This window comes from Leptopilina boulardi, unplaced genomic scaffold (genome assembly GCF_019393585.1).
Source record: "Leptopilina boulardi isolate dan_hultmark-lab unplaced genomic scaffold, ZJU_Lbou_2.1 LbouV2_214, whole genome shotgun sequence".
Taxonomy (NCBI): domain Eukaryota; kingdom Metazoa; phylum Arthropoda; class Insecta; order Hymenoptera; family Figitidae; genus Leptopilina; species Leptopilina boulardi.
The window spans coordinates 3,370,315-3,390,126 of NW_026137768.1; the positions used below are offsets into that span (position 1 = coordinate 3,370,315).

At 30.0% G+C, this 19,812-nt stretch overlaps 1 protein-coding gene across 1 annotated transcript in view; it reads left to right on the top strand.

The window, feature by feature from the left end:
• Positions 1 to 17,380, top strand: part of LOC127279053 (uncharacterized) — a 95,265-nt gene extending 77,885 nt beyond the window's left edge. Inside the window, exons 5-9 of the mRNA XM_051301163.1 lie at positions 2,292 to 2,471; positions 8,416 to 8,605; positions 9,322 to 9,602; positions 12,287 to 12,556; positions 12,622 to 17,380. Of these exons, the coding sequence (XP_051157120.1) occupies positions 2,292 to 2,471; positions 8,416 to 8,605; positions 9,322 to 9,602; positions 12,287 to 12,556; positions 12,622 to 12,903 (1,203 nt within the window). The 3' untranslated portion in view covers positions 12,904 to 17,380. The remainder of the gene's footprint in view (positions 1 to 2,291; positions 2,472 to 8,415; positions 8,606 to 9,321; positions 9,603 to 12,286; positions 12,557 to 12,621) is intronic.
• Positions 17,381 to 19,812: the final 2,432 nt, after the last annotated feature.

A 19,812-nucleotide genomic window follows, 5' to 3' on the forward strand; every position in this document is an offset into this window, starting at 1 on the left:
TATTCTGAGTTGTAAAAACTGCAAATGTAAATGAATCCTAAAATATTGGGAGTTTTTTTTTTTTTTTTTTTGCTTGAAAGTTATAGTGGGATTTTTGAAAGTTTGTTTGGAAACAAGTGTTTTACACAAACTCACTGGAATTTTGTGAAGTTTAGACTGGCGGTTCCCAAAGGTCCTCGAAATCAAACGAGTAATTACCATTAATCCTTACTCCTTGACGTACCGAGTATGTGCACAAGGGTAATTAGAGTAGAACGTGCTCGTCCGAAAGCTCACAAACTTTTCTAAAAGTCTTCACATACAACGAGCAGCCAATTCAGTAGATTATTTCGTCGTTATCAGATTATAACATATAAGAATTACAAATCCAAAAAAAAAATCAAGTATTGATAAAAAGGAAAATTTTTTTCTACAAAAAAATGTTTGGAATGAACAATAACTTTAAAAAAGAATTTTTCATAATAATAATAATAACAGTTTTGTTTATAAGTAAATGAGTAACTTCAAAAAGAACAATATAAAAACAAAATTCCATAAACATCATATATGTTAAACGTGCATACAGGATTCGTATAACACGTTTGCAAGACACAATAAAAATCTTGGTGAGACGTGAGAGGAAATAGAAACTAGGCAACACAAATGCCTTCTTGTATATGGGTGTGTAATACATTCTACAAAAAAAAAAATAAAAAAACTTGTAAACCAACAAGTCAATGTCCGGGCTTAGGTCAGTGATTCGTCTTAGATTACATCATCGCATCTTTCGACAATTAGGATTTAAAAATCTTGAAAAAAAAACCTTCATGCTTCAAGTAACTTTCCACAGACAATAAATGGTTTGCTAATTTCAAATTTGAAATTATGTTCACTGCTAAAATCGCATGCGAATTGGATCCGTTATTTATGCAAATAACAAGTCATAAAACGAACTTCAAGGAAGTGTTCTTTTCTAAATTTAGAAACAAACAATTTCAGTGTTGTTGATCTTGTAAAAAAAAAAGATTTCGTCAACAGGTGATTAAATGAAGTATTTTAGTAAAATGACATTTGTCAGAAGAGGTATTAATTAATTCAAAGTAGAGAATTTAATACTTTTTCTCTATCAAAATACAGTATTGAATTTCGTATTCAAAATAACTTGTTTTTTAATATATTTTTTCGTGTAGTATTAAGAGAATAAAAAATATGTATGTTAAAACATTGAAGAGAAAAAAGAAAATTGAATTTCACTTTCTGCCGCGGTCGTCGTGGCAGCTGCTAACCCATATATAAATCTACAACTTAGGTAAATTTACAGCAGATTGAGAATGATCTAGGAACCAGAGGGTAGAAAAGTTGTCATAAAATGGTTTTATTCAGCGGAACAAACAGGCTAATCTCAGGCAAAGAAGCACCTCGAGTGCACCTCGCGTCCTTGTGAACGTCCTCATCTTACCTGCTAGAAAGTGAGAGATGAAAATTTTTGCAAAAAAAAAAAAGTCAAGTGACTTTTTATACAAGCCTTACTTTATTCATGAATTTGACACTGCTTTGTGCATCTTTTATATACACGCAAATTCGATATTATGCAACAATCTTTTTTTAAATTCTCAACAATTTTTTCCTCAAGTTTCAAGCGAAGTTATTAACATTTTCATAAAGATACATAATTTTCAAAAATTTCTTCAAATAATGATTGAAAGTATAATGAAAAATTTAATTATTGACTAAAACTTTACCTTTATGTTTGTTATATGCATTAATATTTTCTCGTAAACCAAGGCCGTCTTGCGGGTTAACTGTCTTGGATATAAAGAAGCACAGGATTCATTCACTAAGATCAGAAAATGGAATCCCTGCAAATCCAGGGTTAACAAGCTTCTCAGTTTACCGAGGAAATAATTTAACCTAACACAAAGTTACGACTGTAAAGAAGTTAACGATGAAAAACACAAATCTTTTAAAACATAAGAAGATCAATATTCTCTATATATTGTAATCAAACTAGCTTTTAGTTTCTTTCAAACAATATTTAAAATATTTTTTTTAAAAATACATAAAAAAGATAAAGTTCTTTTTGTCCTTTTTCTTACATTTCGGTACAAATAAATCTACGTTATCTTTGGAAAACTTTGAAAATTTTGTAATGACCAAAGCTTTTTGTCTCTAAAGCCTGGAGAATTAAAGTTAAAGTACTTTAGAAAATAAGAGGTTTTATACATATAAAAGTTTTTTTTTATGGACATTTTTAGTTTCATTTGCTGACACTATATATTTTCTGATGAGATATTTGTTTTCTTTTCTTTCAGTTGGTGAATGGTTTGGATGGACCAAGGTATATTTGCGAAACGGAAGTTATAGAGGCTCTCACAGGAAGCAACGTGGAATACGTCTCTCCTGGGAATCACACGAGCAAGAACGCTAACGGGAACATTATCACACTGACGCTCAAAAATAACCACCTCATCGTTGAGACCGAAGAACGTGCAGTAAGTACACGTCACATTCACTTCGTCAAAAATTTCAGATAAAATAGCAAAAAAAAAAAAAAACTATAACATGAATATAAGAGAAAACTCTTCTCCTCGCGTTTAATTTTCTGCCGCAAAGCAAGAGGAGTATCATTTCGGTCTCTCCAATTACCCAGTTTTTGATCTTGTTTCAAAACTTTTTTCTACTTATACTCTGCTCTAAAAAAAACCACTTGAGAAAAGTTCGAGTCATATAAACATAATTTTATTGTCTTATATTTATTCTTGTAATTTGCTTTTCTTTTTATTAATTTGGAAAAAACGTTTTTAGTTTTAAGAATAGTGAAACGAGAAGTTGAAAACAGATCGATTGTTGAATGAACTTAAGAGGATAAGATTTTAGGTGATTCAAAGATTCCTTTCAGATTTTCAAGAACAGATGTATTTTTAGTATATCCTTGTGGATTTCTTGTAATCAAATAGAAAACAAGAAAGTTCTCGATTTAGGGAAGGGCAAAAGCAATCAGTGCTATCGGTTTGAAAGTTCGAAACCAGACATAGAGAGTCCATTACTACCAGTTAAACGAAAGTTTCGACTTTGAAAGGTGCTACTGAAATTCCATTCATAGTTTCGTTCTATAGATAAACCATTTTGCAACTTTTAACTGTAATTAAAAGATTCCAAAAACTCTTCTCGATTTTATTGATTCTTTATTCTTTTTCTCTCTTTTAATAAACGTGGCACCTTTTTTCTAATTAACTTGGCTTACAATTCTAATTTTACCTTTAGCTTTATACATAATAGTCATTTTTTTTGCACTTATTAATTAAGGTTGATTGTAGGGATTATTAGGGTGAAAATTCTATTGTTTTCATCGATTATGCAGAAACTTTGATAAGCAGAGGATGCATTTAATTAATTTCCAAACTCTCTCTCTCTACACTTATCAGCTTCCTTCACTAAGTACTATAACGATCAATCGATATTCTCAAGTTAGAGTGATAATTCCTCACACGCAGGGATATTCGCAATTTCTCGCGCCACGTGAGGAACTGATTTTGTAATGTGAGAAACCAATTATTTCAATAAACGCAATTTTATTGATAATAAAATTAATATTATGAAAATAAATTATTGAAGCAATAAATGTTTATTGAAATTTGTGAAAAGACATTAAAAATACAAGGGACAGGAAAAGTCTTTGAAATCCAATTCCAATTCCCCCTATAGAGCGAAGCACTCGTTCAAGGGTAGCACACCCCAACGTTATTTCAGAGCTACCCACATCAAACATTCATTTCCTGAGCTCAATTCCTCTTGAAGAGGACTTTTCTCGCAATGAGAAGGATGCAATCAAGAATTGAGGAAGCACAATGAATGTGCCTTACAAGTTTTGATTTGACTATATATACATGTATCTCACTTCCATATAAATTTGCAATTATCATCAGGAATGCGATAGTTTCTCTCCCTCTCTCTCTCTTTCTCCTAAGGTCGAAGGTTACTGGGTAATTTCGCAGTGTCTTCTATCGTCCTAGTTCTGTCGCAAGGTTATCCGTGAAAGCTCATCTTAGAAGGCACTTGTCAACTCCAGAAGCCGAGTTTAAACGACGAACAAAGCTTTCAGAACAAGGAAAGGGCGTGGAACTTGGGACGACGATGCTGTAGGATTCAGGGAATTCAGGAAATTCAAGGAGATGTCGACGTGCTCACAAGAGCATGCAATTCTCGTCCTTTAAGGATCAACAAACACGGATGATGTAATGGTTTCAATTATTAATATTATATTATATTATATTATACTACGAGGCACTGTATAATGATTATGATTTTTTTTTGCATTTTTTCTTTCTTCTAAATATTTGAATTAGTATAGCTATAAATCTGAAATTTAGATTTATTTAAATAAAAGAAATTTCTGTTTTCAAAATGAAAATAAGGTTTCATATTGATTTATCATATTTCATATTATTTAACATCATTCAGGAAAGCTCACGCAATATGTTTAAGCATCCGAGGGAAGAAAATGCCGAGAATTCCTTATCATCATAGCATCTGGCTCTCTGCCATACGGCAAGTCATTGCGCACAAAACCACAAATATTATTCTATTTTATTATCATCTGCAGAGAAATTCTATTAACAATATTATTGTTTTTTGTAGACCAAAGACTAATTTAGAGAATATTTATATGGAAAAGGAGAAGAAAATAAAAATATTTTATTCTTCTACTGGTTAATTTTAAAAATACTGATGAAAGCTATGTCACATTTTGTGCACGTAAGTTTGGTTTTTTAAAGCAGGAATTCCAATATGTCCACGATATAAGGTCGGAACTTGCCCTACCGGTCTCTTTTTAGATTTCTAAAGGTTTCCTTGTTGAAGAGTCACGTATAAGACACTTCTATATCCGATATTCCTCCAGCAATAGCGAAATAAAAATATAAATAACGTGACTCTAGTACTGAAAGCAGGAAATGAAAGAAAGAGGAATTGCTGAAAAGCCCCCGACAACAACGTTTAGAATTCTCGTGGGACCAATAAAATCAATGTATTTAAATAAGGCACGCTCCATTTGTCGCTTTTCTGTACAATTTACGTTTAGATTTCTCGCTCGTGTTAATGAAAGCTTACAACAAGCATGTCTATGTCTTTTTTTTCTACATTCACCACTTTATTCTTTAATTTAATTTTCTCAATATTTTTCAATATTCATTGAAAAATTCAATATATGCATTAGAAACATATGTATATTTATTTTCCATAATTTTAATAAATCCTGATTATACTTTTTTCATTTCAACTAGTGTGTTACATACAATAGCCATCCATATATTCACCCAAAGAGATATTTGATATTTCTTCTCTTGAAGCGTTAAATCTCTGATTTCAATTTTAAATTAATTGTTTCATCTCCGAAATTGATACCTATACATTCCTCATTTCAGAATATTGAGGATTAGGTTGCGCTAGTTTCGAATTTTCGATTAAATTCGATACAAGAAATTCAGGAATTTGAGAATTGATAAATTTTTTAATATTCTATGAAATATATTTTTTGAAAAACAAGATAATAATTTTCATATTATACAGGGTGTTCCAAAAGTATGGAAACTTGCAAATATCTCGAAAAGTACGAATTTTTGTAAAAAATGTTCCAGACAAAAGTTGTTGCAAACAAAAAGATGTACATCTTTGAAACCAAAAAATAGGGACCGGAGTCCAATGTTGGGCCCTATACAATGAAAAAAGTAGTTTTCTTAAATGAGACCACTAATTTTCAGTATCAAATTCGTAATCCCCATGAAATTCTGCGTTCAGACATGTGGTATAAGTGCCCAAAATATTGGGCCCAATCCAAGATATTGGGTCCAAAATTTATCAACAGCTAAATAAATTTTAAAAAATCGCATCTTGGAGGGATTTTGAGATCACAGGATTAGAAATTAGATGCTAATTTTCAAATTGGGCATAGAGCCCAATTACGAAATGGAAGGAAACTAATTTTTTTACTGTTGACCTCACATTGGGCTGCGGAATCTTACATTGGGCTCTGTGCCCAATTTGAAAAGTAGCTTTGAATTTCTAATCCTGTGACCCCAAAAACCCCAAAAGATGCGATTTTATAAATTTATTTATTTGTCAAAAAATGTCGAGCCCAACCCCAGACATTGGGCCCAATATTTTTTGGCTTTTGTACTACAAGTTTAAACCCAGAATTTCATAACGATTCTGAAATGGATACTGAAAATTAGTGGGTTTTATTTAAACAATTAATTTTTTTTAATGTAGGCCTCACATTGGGTCGCGAAATCTTACATTGGGCTTTGTGTACAATTTGAAAATTAGCTTCGAATTTCTAATCCTGTGACCCCAAAAACCCCTAAAGATGCGATTTTTTAAATTTATTTATTTAACGAAAAATGTTGTGCCTAATCCCAGACATTGGGCCCAATATTTTTGTCATTTTTACTACAAGTCTAAACCGAGAAATTCATGGGGATTACGAATTGGATACTGAAAATTAATGGGTTTTATTTAAGACAACTAATTTTTTTTACTGTGGGCCTCACATTGGGTGGCGGAATCTTACATTGGACTCTATGCACAATTTGAAAATTAGCTTTCAATTTCTAATCCTGTGATCTCAAAATCCCTCCAAGATGCGATTTTTTAAAATTTATTTATCTGTTGATAAATTTTGGACCCAATATCTTGGATTAAGCCCAATATTTTGGGCACTTATACCACATGTCTGAACGCAGAATTTCATGGGGATTACGAATTTGATACTGAAAATTAGTGGTCTCATTTAAGAAAACCAATTTTTTCATTGTAGGGCCCAACATTGGGCTCCGGGACCAATTTTTTGGTTTTAAAGATGTACATCTTTTTGTTTGGAACAACTTTTGTCTTAAACATTTTTTACAAAAATTCGTACTTTTCGAGATATTTGCAAGTTTCCATACTTTTGGAACACCCTGTATATTTTGGAAAATAGTATATAATTTTTCCCCTGACATAAATCGAAATAACAAAAATTGTTTATATGGAAATTTTGTTTTTTAAAAAAGGCATATTAGAAAAATCTGATTTCTTCTAAATATTTAGGAAATTCGATTTCTTCTTTTCTGTTTATGTATATAGGTACTTATTTGAAACCATGCACACACACACACACACACACACAAGTTCATTTTCGAATTTCGAAAGTTTACAATAGCAACTCCTGTTTGTACTAAACTCAGGATTTCATACATGAACAAATATACCTCAAAGTGAGTTCAATATCGAGAAACCATCTGTTCTCGCTTATAAAATCGCAACAATTTTCAAAGGGACAATCGAATTTACAAAACATAACATGTAGACTTATTTTTTAAAAAAGAGTTTTCAATTTAAAAGGAATTTTGTATAATTAAATTTTGAAAATCAATAAGTTTATTAAATCCTTTAGTGTAAGGGAGAAACGAAGTTTCGTGTAAAAGAAGAAGCTAGAATAATTTAAGAAACTACCTACCATCGATTTGTTGCATACAGGAGGGGTGGGTTTATTCATTCAATGGCCAGACGGACTTGTTTGCAAGGAGATTGAATCAGAACTATGCCAACTGGTTAGATAGGTATATGTACAAGTCGAATGACCCATTTCTATCTCAATTTGCACCATCAGGAACAAAAAATATATTTGTTGCATTAATATGTCTCATCAAATAGGTTTCAAGCTAAAAAAACAGTTGTTATCATTTAATATTTAATTAAATTATTAATAATCTTCCTAAGTTTATATAAGTCATCCTAAAATAGTATGTATTCTTTTCCCAGAAATGGGAATCTATTGTAATTTCAGTGATTTTTCTTTTCGAAACTCTCGTTTCATGGGATATTGAAGATAAAGATTTTCTGCAGATTTTCCAGAATAATGTCACCCTCAATCTTCGAGGTATAAAGATTATGTTTTCAAGTTCTATATCTATATATGTACCGGTTTGAAAGCAAAAACGATATTTCAACTCTGTGCACGTAATATGATAGGACAGCTTTAAAAAGTGGAGCGGAGATCGATGTGCCGAATGGCAAACCAAGTGTACAAAGTACGCGCGAAAGGCCTCATAGATAGACCTGGTCATCTGTGATAATTCATAGCAATTTAATGAACCTATAATAGTATAACCTACAAAGTTCATCGGTCGAGAACTTTTTTATCACTTGACTTAACTTGCTGAAAACTTTCATTGACTCTTGCAAATAATTTTGTTTACCTTTTTTTTTTGGCGAAAATTATTTTCCTTCATTAAAAAAAAAAATGATTTTTTATTTTTAAATACGAAATTCAAGTCTGTAATAATTGGAAGCGTCTTTTTTTGTCCTTTGGATTTTCAAAGGTCGTTTTCGTACAAGACTTATAGTCATTATCATTTGCTTTGATGTTTTAAAATGGTGGAAATTCTTTTGCCAAAGGTAACGATGGAAGACAACAAGAGTAGAAAATACCAGGACAATAGCTGTTCTTTTGTGGTGGAAGTTCAACCTGGCTACCAGAGCGATGAAGCTGATGTCAATAGAGGATCATCTGACGACATGCCCGGAAGGGTAACCGATCAGCAAGCATTGGTGCACCGTGAGGAAATTCCCGAAGATCGCTCCTGCGGTAAATATTATCCTCAATACACATCTTACTTCGATGCACTATCCAATAGTGAACATCAGATTTACAGCTTTTCAAGAATGTTGATTTTTCTCTAAAGGAAAAATATAATCAAATTTTACGAACCGTGTTCAACAATTTTCCATTATAATTTGAAAAGAAACATTTTTAATCAGCATAATTTTATTTAAAATTATTTTTACCAAATACCACATTTTAGAGTTTTAAAATTCTCGACTAAAAATAATTTTTCATATAAATAATTTATCAATTATTGGTTTTTAATAAACGAAATTTATAGTGAATTAAAATGGTTTTGAAAGAAAAAAAATTGTAGGTACAAATTTTCTGATATGGTTATGGTCAGGCCAATCTGGTTTGTTCAACCATTAGTGAAATTGTCACTGGATTTCGATTCTGGTTGACCTAGTTTAATCCTTGACGTTTGTTACTAGTGCAATGTATGTAATTGCGAGCACACGACAATATTACGACTTGTCGAGTCACAGTTAATACCGTTATAACATTCCTCTTCATATTCACTGTCACCACTAATTTCTTTTAAACAACATTTTTTGTACGAATAAAGTTGAAATAAAATTAAAAAAAATATTGAGTAATTTCTCATTCACAATGAGGATAGAAAAATAGAGTATAAATTTTTGTTTAAAAAAATATATATTTGACAAAAAAATGATAACTAATAATAATTTTTTCAGGTTTCGAAAATACGAAGCTCTTTGGGAGTACTAATACCGGCCTTTCACAGTCTGATCTGTCTATTTGCAGTCAAGGTTCAGTTAATCCGAGTTATCGATACGGAAATCAATTGGAGTACGATGCCGGTCACTTTGGCTATGCTATTTACGATTCTGATTCCCAATCAAGGAAGCTGGAGGGTTCTTCGAAATGGGTTGAATTCGATAAGTCACCAGACATTGATAAAACATTAATAACAGATTACAAAGCACCAAGTATAGAGAAGGACACGAGTGACAATGTAAGAAACAATTAATAAATATTTATTTTCAATTTTGAAAAAAATAATTTAGGTTTTCCAAAACTCTCTCACATACGCAGTCGTTTTCTCATTTTTATTTCTCTTACTCGTCCCCCTGAAAGTTCAAAGATAAAAATAGAGGTAGCGAAGCAAAATTAGTATACAAGTTACACGGCTCATCTTTTCATTCCACAAGATTAAAAACTATATATTCTTTTACAATTCCAAAAAATCGAGGGGGAATTTACTTTGGTAGTCAAGTGTACACTTGCCTGGTAATACTCGGTAATACCTGTATAATATCTGTAATATTTTGTAATGCCTTGTAATAATAAGTATTATTGTGTGATATCATGTAATACTATGTAATACTTGTAATATTGTGGTATTATGGTGTAATACCTTAAAAAATTTAAAGAAAATCAAACCAAAAAATGTTAATATATATAATTTTAAACACTTATTCAAATGTAGCGCGGGAGTTGATGCTAAAGTATAACAACTTTGCCAAAAAAAATGCACGAGGCTTAGGTAGTTTGTGTTCGTGGTTTAAGATAGCAAAGAACCAAATATTAAACGTTATAAACATGGAGGCTCACGGATATTATAATGTAGAAAATTATATTTGTTCAGTTCCTCGTTTAAAAATAAAAACAAATAAGTTATATCTATCGTGTTCTTTAAAAGAAATTTCAAAACATTTAAAATAATACTGTTATTTACGTTTTAAAAAAGAGAATTTTATTATTTTCTTATATAAGTATGGTAAATACACTAATTGCGGCGCGATTCGAGTCAAAACACCTTTGAAATAGAAAATTTGACATTTCTATTGTATAAACTCAATTTATGGTCTTATTAAACTAAAAGGTTATATTATTTAGATGTTAAAAAAATGTTTAACTTTATAAAAATCGATTATTTAAACAAATATGAGAAATTAAAACTAATACCGTAATTTTCTATTGCGGCGCGTTTGTATCAGTTTCGGTGTATCAATTTCGGTGACCAAAAGTACGTGTATTTTGAAGATACTTTGCCCGCCGAAATTAGAGCCAATGGAAATATTAAAAATGTTTCAATTACGGCGAGGGAAAAAATTTGATCTCAAATAATTTAATTAATAATTGTTTAAATGTGCATCTTCATTAGTAATTGTATCAAAAAAAGATTAAAATAATTTTTTTAAATCATTTTGTAACAGTTATATTAAATATAGTATAGCAATAATAGTTATTTTTTATGAACGCGCCGTAATTGTAGGGGAATAGTGTCAGGGTTGGACACTTAGCTTTTTTTAAATAAGAACACTAGCGCCACCTGTGTGCGTACGTGATGAATCTTCTAGTAGTGTAACCTAACTTTTTGTGGCATTACATTTTTGGAGAATCAAAAGTAGCGTCTCCTGTGACTTCGGTGCAATCGAAGAGACAAAAAAAGTTTTGTTTGACTTGTGAATAAACCTAAAAAATGTGTAAAAAAAGCAAGAATTCGGCAACATAAGCTTATTGAATGTATTGTGGGTTACATAATTTAAGAAGAAAAAAAGTGAAAAATCGAATCGCGACATATGTCTGGTTATGGTTAGCACAATTCGAAAATGATGCTTCTAGTTAGGGTTGGACACTTTATACAGTTAGGGTTGGACACCCATATTAATTATGAATTTGACACAATTTATAAATAAATAATTATAAATTTTATTTTATTGATATTTCAGTGCAAAATTGTGCCAAAGATATTAGAAAAATAATACTTAAATTGAGGGTTCACATGCAATAAGGGGATACGCATGAAAGTGAAAGTCCCCGCGTACAGCGATTCTGCGGCTGCGCGAGGGGCTAACGAAAATACTGCGCGTCCCCTTATTGTATGTGAACCCTCAATTGTATAAATTTTGTTCATCATTTCATTGAGTTATTTGGAACAATAAAGCGTTATTTTTTGTAATTTGAGTTCATTCCTTTTGTAAACCCATGAAGCTTCACAATTTGTAAACAATAAGTAAAGATATATATGAAAAAATAAGAATAAAAAACCTTACAAATGTTATTTTACGTTTTTACCAATAATGCGTTTCGATTTTCAAAAAGTGTCCAACCCTGACTGAAAAGTCCAACCCTGACTAGATTTTTTTTTTTTTAAATGTTTAAAATTTTTTTTAATTTTGGACCAATCAATTTACGGTCCACAGCAAAAGTGTTCCTCTTTTGTAGATCTTTCCACCCATATACCACAATTGACTGAATTTATCTAAACAAAATATTTATAAACAAAAAACCAAAACTGTGTCCAACCCTGACACTATTCCCCTATATTGTATAATTATTTATAGTAAGTGATAGAATCTAGATTGCTGTCCGTATATGTAAGGTCAAATATGGTATCTGGTACTATCTAGATAGTACCCCGTACCATCTATTTCTCTCCGTGTATTTGACGTGTAATATTTTTTGTAATAAAGGGTAATACTCAGTAATATATGTGTAATACTTTGTAATACAGTAATATTTTGGTAGTAGTATGTAATACTTGTAAAAAGTGTAATACTAAGGTAATAATGGTAATATGTGTAGTTGTAGTCAAGTGTACACAATTTTTACTAGTAAATTCCCCCTCGCAAAAAACATCTTTAGTCTACTGTAAAGAGTATTGTTTTTTTTAAAAATAATTTGTCCTTTCAGCTTTCATTTCAAGAGAACTTGAATAGCTTGGAGTCTCCTCAAGAGTCAGGTTCGTCATTTGAACATCAGGATTCGAGCGATATGAGCCTATCGACTGACACAGTTAGATCAAATCCTAATCTTCAAGTGAATGGAACAACGCCAAACAAACTTGAGCTTATGGAACAAAAAGCTCTTAATAATGACTTTGGCCAAATAGAAATAATAACAAAACCAATTATTACCGGTGCAATTCTTAAAGAAGATGTTGCACAAGAAGACACTTTTCAGGTAAAAAGTTATTAATTAATTTCGATGGAATAAAGTATGTAACTAATTGAATTAAAATGTAACAGGAGCAGCAAAGGAAGCTTGGCAACGGGACACTGACCCCTGAGCATCACAAGGCCGAAAAGGTGAAAGATCAAAAGGCAGAGAGCAGTACTTTCGTTCCCTGCCACAAACGAACCGGAAGCATTCCACCGAGATTGATCGAAGAGACCTTGGAATTGGAGCGGAAGAAACTAGACATTTATAGTCAGATCAAGACCAGTACGAAGAGTATACTACCGGCGCTAAGTCCCAAGTTCGAACTCCTTCAGAACGAGGTCAGTCCGATCGAGGAAAAGGAAAGTTAATCCGTCCTGAAAGATTGCAACCAGGGACTCTCACATTTTCAACTTGTATATGCATTCCAAAAGTGATGGATCTTTATATATTCATAAAAACAACTCTTCAGTAAACTGCATTCGAAAACAAATTGTGTTAATCACAAATTTTTTCCCATTTGGTAAAATTTATTCCTATGATGAATAAGATTAATTTTTAAATATTTTCATTAACTTTCTTTTATGTACCTTAGTCAAATCGTTATTCATCAAAAATTGAAAATTTTTTTCATTTCAATAAATATTTTGAAAAAAAATGAAATTTTTTGCATTCACTAAACAAACTTTCAGAAAAGTTGGCACTTTGATTTTTTCGTAGTAAATCTTCGTATTTCTTCTGAGAGTTCAATTTCTCTTTCCTCTCGTATTTCTCTCGATGGTAAAATGAGGATAATTTCCAAAGTCCGACAATCAAGAAAATTAACCGATTGCCAAGGGTAATTTTCAGAGAGATCAGATTCAAGAGAATAAAAAAAGTTTCGAGAATTAACTACCAGAAAAGGAACAGGTGAATAATTAAATTGGTCAAATGGAGGAAATGTATATTCTAGTAAAACGAAGCCTGATAGTAGCCGACAATGTGATCTAATGAACCTGCAACCCACACTTAAAATTTTTTTTTTTTCATTTTGTGTATTTCATCTATTCTCTCCTTTTCTACTGCACTTTCCTTTTGTTTCTCTGGCACACTGTCTTTTTCCATTTCTCTGAAACTCACCATCGCACTAAATTTAGCAACCAAGACATTCAAAGTACACAAAACAATTGCTAGCTAACGAACTTGCATTGCAGTGCATATGCATAGAATGACATTATATATATACTCCACCTACAGCAGTAAGTGGATTCATTGTTTTGTCAACTAAATTGCACTGTATAATAATGTAATTTTCCATTTGCGTGCCGACTAAAATATTCTATGCAATTACTACCAATGCTCGTTAATTATAACTATTTTATCATTATAATAATATTGATTTCCGAATATACACGACTTCATTATATCATAAAAGCGATGTTTTTCATACATTTTTTTCATAATTTTATCAATTTGAATAAGATTATTTTTTTTAATAATAAAAATTAAAAACTTAGGAAAATTTTGTAATTTCCTTTCTTTTGTTACTTATTGTGAGACGCGAGACGAAATCGGGAATCAGAAGTGATGTGAGCTTCAGTATATACACATTGGGGGGTGGAAACGCTTGCAAAGTTATAATGGAACTACCGCCGAAACCGGAAATGGATACTAGGTATCCAATTCAGCAAAAGTAAATCCTTCTCGTTCCCACTGTAATTCCGAATTGGAAAACTTGCAAGAGGCGAACGAGAGACTAAACTCGCTTTTATACGCATGGACAGTCAACTGATCTAGTAGAAATTATTAGAAATCGAACTTTGACATTTCTTTACCAAAAAAAAAAAAAAAATTTCAAAAAAATTTTACATCAATCAGTAAAAAAAACCACACGTTTTTTATATGATTTAAAAGAAAAATTAAAAAAAAACTTGTGGACTTTCTAGAAAGTAAATGACAAATTAAAGAAAAGAGTAGAGCAAAAAAAATTTCCATGGAGAAGGAGGGGGACAAAAACATCTGTCACGACAAAGTCGTGTACATTTTAGATAAGAATTGATAAGACATTTTTTGTATAATGGTAGTGAGCCGAAGACGATTTCAAGTATATATTATGTATAGCTAGAGGCTATAAAAAAAGCGTACCAACTTTAATAACAATTTTTTATGACACTGATGTGAAAGGAACTCGAATATAATAGAAAAATAAGAATTACGAATCTTTAGGTAATAAGTAACTAATTATAATAGGCATTAAGAAAAATACTTGTACTTTAAGTCATACAAGTGGCACTCAAGTGCTAAATAAATAAATGATGTTTTTAAATTCTTAGCTTTTCAATAGTAATTTTTTATTTCACTTTATGTTTCGTTTAATAAAATATTATTCATAATGGTATCCTAGATAGCACGTAAGCTTGCAGTAACCTTGCGGCAAGCTTACGGCGCAATATTGTCAACTTTGCACGGCAAACTTCAAATGTCCCACCTGAAACAAGCTTGCATGGTAAGCTTACCGAAAGATTGCACTGTATGGTTACTGCAAGATTGCTCAGAAAGCCTACCGCAAGATTGCTCAGTAAGCTTATAGCAAGGTTGGTACAAGGGTACCAAATAACCTTCCATTGAACCCACAACAATTTTTTTTTAATGTTTCGTCTAATTTATATAATAAAATTTATATAATAAATAATTTTATTTAAAATTATATAAATTAGACGAAACATTAAAAAAATAATGGTTTTAGGTTCAAAGCAAGGTTATTTGGCAACCTTGCACCAACCTTGCTATAAGCTTACTGTGCAATCTTGCGATAATCTTATTGTGCAATCTTGCAGTTACCATACACTGCAATCTTTCGGTAAGCTTACCATGCAAGCTTGGTTCAGATGGGACATTTGAAGCTTGCGACAAGTTTGCCGTGCAAGGTTGGCAATATTGCGCGGCAAGCTTGCCGCAAGGTTTCCTGCAAGTTTACGTGCTATCTAAGTACATTTGACTATCTTTTGTATGTATTGTATAGAATATATATCTGTTTTCTCGAAAAGCTGAAAATAAAAACATCATTGGATGATGTGAATTCTAATAGTGCCAAAATAGTTCCTTAAGTCGCTCATTTCATAATAATACATTATATAATGCGATGGATGTTCATGAACTAATATTCTATCTACGTTTCTTGTTTAAATAATTCGTTACCAATATTTCAAATTTTATTATGTTATATGTCGTATAATACTGATGTTATATATTGTTATACAAAAAAAAATGCTGTAGAGCTAATTGTCAGTAGAATAATTTTTTCCATCCTGTTGCACTAATGCAGTTATCACTGTGCACACATTTCACGTCCTTTTACATTACAAAAATATACTTATAATTAAGATGAATAATAATTTCAAAACTAAGGCAGAATTTTAATTTTTGTGCATTAAATGTTTATATCAATACAGTAGTAATATCGCGGTAATTTAGAGATTATATCTAATGGTTGACTTTAATAATATAATAGTTAAGAATATATATTTTCTGTAGAAAAAAAAATTAAATTACTTATTTAATATAATAAGTTTTATTAAAGAAATTTAATATAATAATTTCTTTATATGTACTTAAAAATTTGATATTTCATTTTTTTTTAAATGCTGGTCCGAATTTAAAATAAAAATTTTATTTCATATTCCAATTTAGTTTTATATATGAAGAGTATAAAAAAATTTATTTTGTAAATATTATGAAAAAAATGATTTAAAAAAATAATTCAAACTTTGAATACGGGCCTGTTTTAATCAACGAATAAAAATTTTGTTGCGTCCATTAAAAAAAAAATTTTATATAAAAGAAAAATAATGGGTAATTATCTCATTTATCATGTTATTATTATTTAATATTAAGTAAGTTTAAAGTAAGCTTGACTGGAATAGCATCTATACTAAGGTTCCTGAATGTCTCATTTACTTTGATTTTACACAAAACAAATCAATCTTTTGCTATAGAACCCATTAGAAAATAATTTCTTTCAAAATTATCTTTAAAACATAATTGCCTAATATAAAATTTTCCAACTTTTACTTTTTTATATTTTTGATTTCGAAAATTTTGCATGAAAGCTCTTTTCATTAATGTATAATATGTGAATGAAAGTTTTACAAAAGAGAAATGTTATTTGTTTCATGTGAAGAAAATTTTTGTGCAAAATAATTTTTCATACTTAACAAAAAATAATTGAATAGTATAGCTATAGCTAGAGAGATCGAATGTAACAGTAAATATATTATGAAAATTATTGTAGATTGAACATTTTCTAAGTTTCTACAGTAATATGATTTAAATTTATTTATTTATTTAATAATTAGTAGAAATAATTTAAAAAAAAAAATAAAGCCTTGAACCTCAGTTAATTTCTAAACGAGGCTATAGACGCTCAGTTGGTTAACCGTTTCATTCCAATCAATTAAATATAAATCTAGACGTAGAGAGAAGCACTCGTCTTTTAACAAAGTATAATTGGAGGGCGTGTAACTTTGTAATTCCTAAAAATAATTCTCTAGACTTATATAAAAACACATAATTTACATATATAACTGATTTGTGATATTATTATGTATTGAAGGAAATGTTTTATGGGGAATAAATTTTGTCATATAGTAACAATTATATGCTAAAAAAAAGAAAAATTAATCATTTCTCATTTTACTGTCATTGTATAATATAACCCATGTTGCATAGAAAATGTGGTCGTGGTGAATCAAAAACCGAAAGTAGCATTTGTTAACATATGACACTCGACGTATTAAGAGTGTGATTTATTTCTGCTGTACTGCTGATATGTCAATTTATTTTGCAAAATAAATTTAAGAAAGAGAAAAACCAGACTTTTCTTATTTAATTGTTTATGAGAAAATACTTTTTTTTTTAATTTACTATTTCAAAGACATGTTAAATTTTTTCCTTTTAATTTACTTTTTGCGATAGAAGGTAACAACTAAGTTTAAATTCTTAAACAATTTTATTTTCGAAGTTAAATATTAAATTATTGATCTAAATTTGAAATATTCCGTAGTTCTGTAATGAAAATTTTATATATTTTAAATTTTACCAGATTTAAAAATATAGAAGCAGAATATTAATTAACAATTAAAATATTATATATCAACTGATGGTATGAAGTTTAATATTGGAGGTTGATAAGAGTGATTATTATTAAATTCGGTGAAATCAATAAAAGAAGAGAATTTACCATCAGTGAGAAACGAAAGCTTTTATCCGCGGGGGTTGCAACCCTTAAACGGGAACAATCGCGACATCTGTAGAATGTAACTAAAGATAAAAAAAAATTTCGATTACAACGACACCTAAGGTTAAACTTGTTTGCCGGAAAGTATGACTGAATTATGCATGCGCGTTTTTAATTCGGTAATCAATAGTAAAAACCGCCCACGAATCCCTTTCTTCCCTCTTCACCTCTTCATCTGGACCATGCCCAGATACAAGCAACCCTCGTTGACCCCAAATGGGAGGGTCCCAGACAAAATTCCTCAAATTCTTTTAATATATATTTTTAATTAAAAATCTGACAGATATTTTTAGGATATGATTTTACAATGTTATAAAATTATCAAATCCTAATTACAATTTTATATTATTTGAAAAAAGTAAAATTGCCGAGCGATTAATTTAGAAAGAGTTTAAATTATTGACGAATTTTAAATTTATTACTTTTTCTATAGTTAATTAAAAAATTTATTAACTTTTATTATTAATAATCAATATCCGTGAAAATTAAAGAAACTGTGCTGAAATAATCACTAATCTTAATCAATGACCGGATTTTGGTCTTTGAAATTAACCCAACTTGAGTTATTCATAGAACATCACATTTAAATTACATCATAAATTGAATTACTCTAAAGAGGTTGAAATTCACAGTAGTGGCTTTTACGAAAGTCCTTTTAATACCTTCTTAAATTATAGAGTCTTGACACAGATATGGGTTCGAAACTAAAATAAAATTTTCAAAAGGACTTAAAAGAAATTCATATTCCTCGTAGCAAATGCGTATATATAAATTAATAAATAATTGTAAAATAATATTTTAATAGAATCGAAAAAAGTTGAAAATTTAGTGAAACACAAAGATTCGTTTTTGCGATAATAAACTGTTACTACCAGATATGTCCGCTTAAAACAAAAAAAAAGAAGAAGAAGAGCACACTGAAGGAGGCAATGATTTTAAAGAGTGACTCACAAGAAAATGTCAAACAGAAACTTTTTTTTAGGAAAGCATAACCAAATTTTGTATAGAAAAACATTTTTGTGATTTTGATATTTGTTTATTATAACAAAAATGAAACTTTGTGTGTTACGATAGACACTTCTTAAATTGAATACATTATTTCATTCAGCATTGAAAAGATATTGTATTGTTTTCATCGAAACAGGTGTTTTTGATAATCTGCTAATCGTTCGTTAGTGAAAATTATCTGCGCAATATATTTTCAAATCATACCGTAAATAGATTGATTATATATGCTTTCGAGATAAGTCTTTTACACAATTGATTTTATTTATTTTATATATATACATATATACCTTTATATAATTAATATTCCCGAGTCGAAATTTGAATACTCTTTAGCTGTTAGCTGTAAAAAAAAAACAAAAAAAAATACTTTTTCAATTATTTTTATTAAAGCAAAATGAAATTTGTTTTCACAAAATTTCTTTTTAATTACCCTTTAAAAACTGGAATTAATATATTTTCAAGTGTTTTCAAAAAACTAATAGAATTAGAGTAATTTTAAAATTTTCAAAATTTGAATCAATTTTTAGGCTCTACTTTAAATCGAAAAAAGAGGAATTTGCGCACATCCACACTGCAAAAAAAAGTATCTTAATATAAGATGTTTTGGCAGTAACTTTTAAAACGTTTTGGTAGTATCTTTTTAGTTAGGTATTTAAATTGTCTTATTTTAAGATGTTATAATAGGAATAAAGCATCTTAATATTAAAATTAACATCTTATTCTAAGATGGAAGCGAATGGAACTTACCATTTCCATCTTAACATCTTGTTTTAGGATACCAAGAAGATACCTATTTTTGCAGTGCAAAGCAGCTAATGAGGGTCTGTTTAACCCTACCACAGAAAACTAAAAGGTATTAAAATAAGCTGCAACGCTTCTTATTTTAATCAAATTTTTCTTATTTTAATCCATTTTGGTATTAAAATAAGTAAAAATGGATTAAAATAAGAAGCGTTGCAGCTTATTTTAATACCTTTTAATTTTCTGTGACTTTATC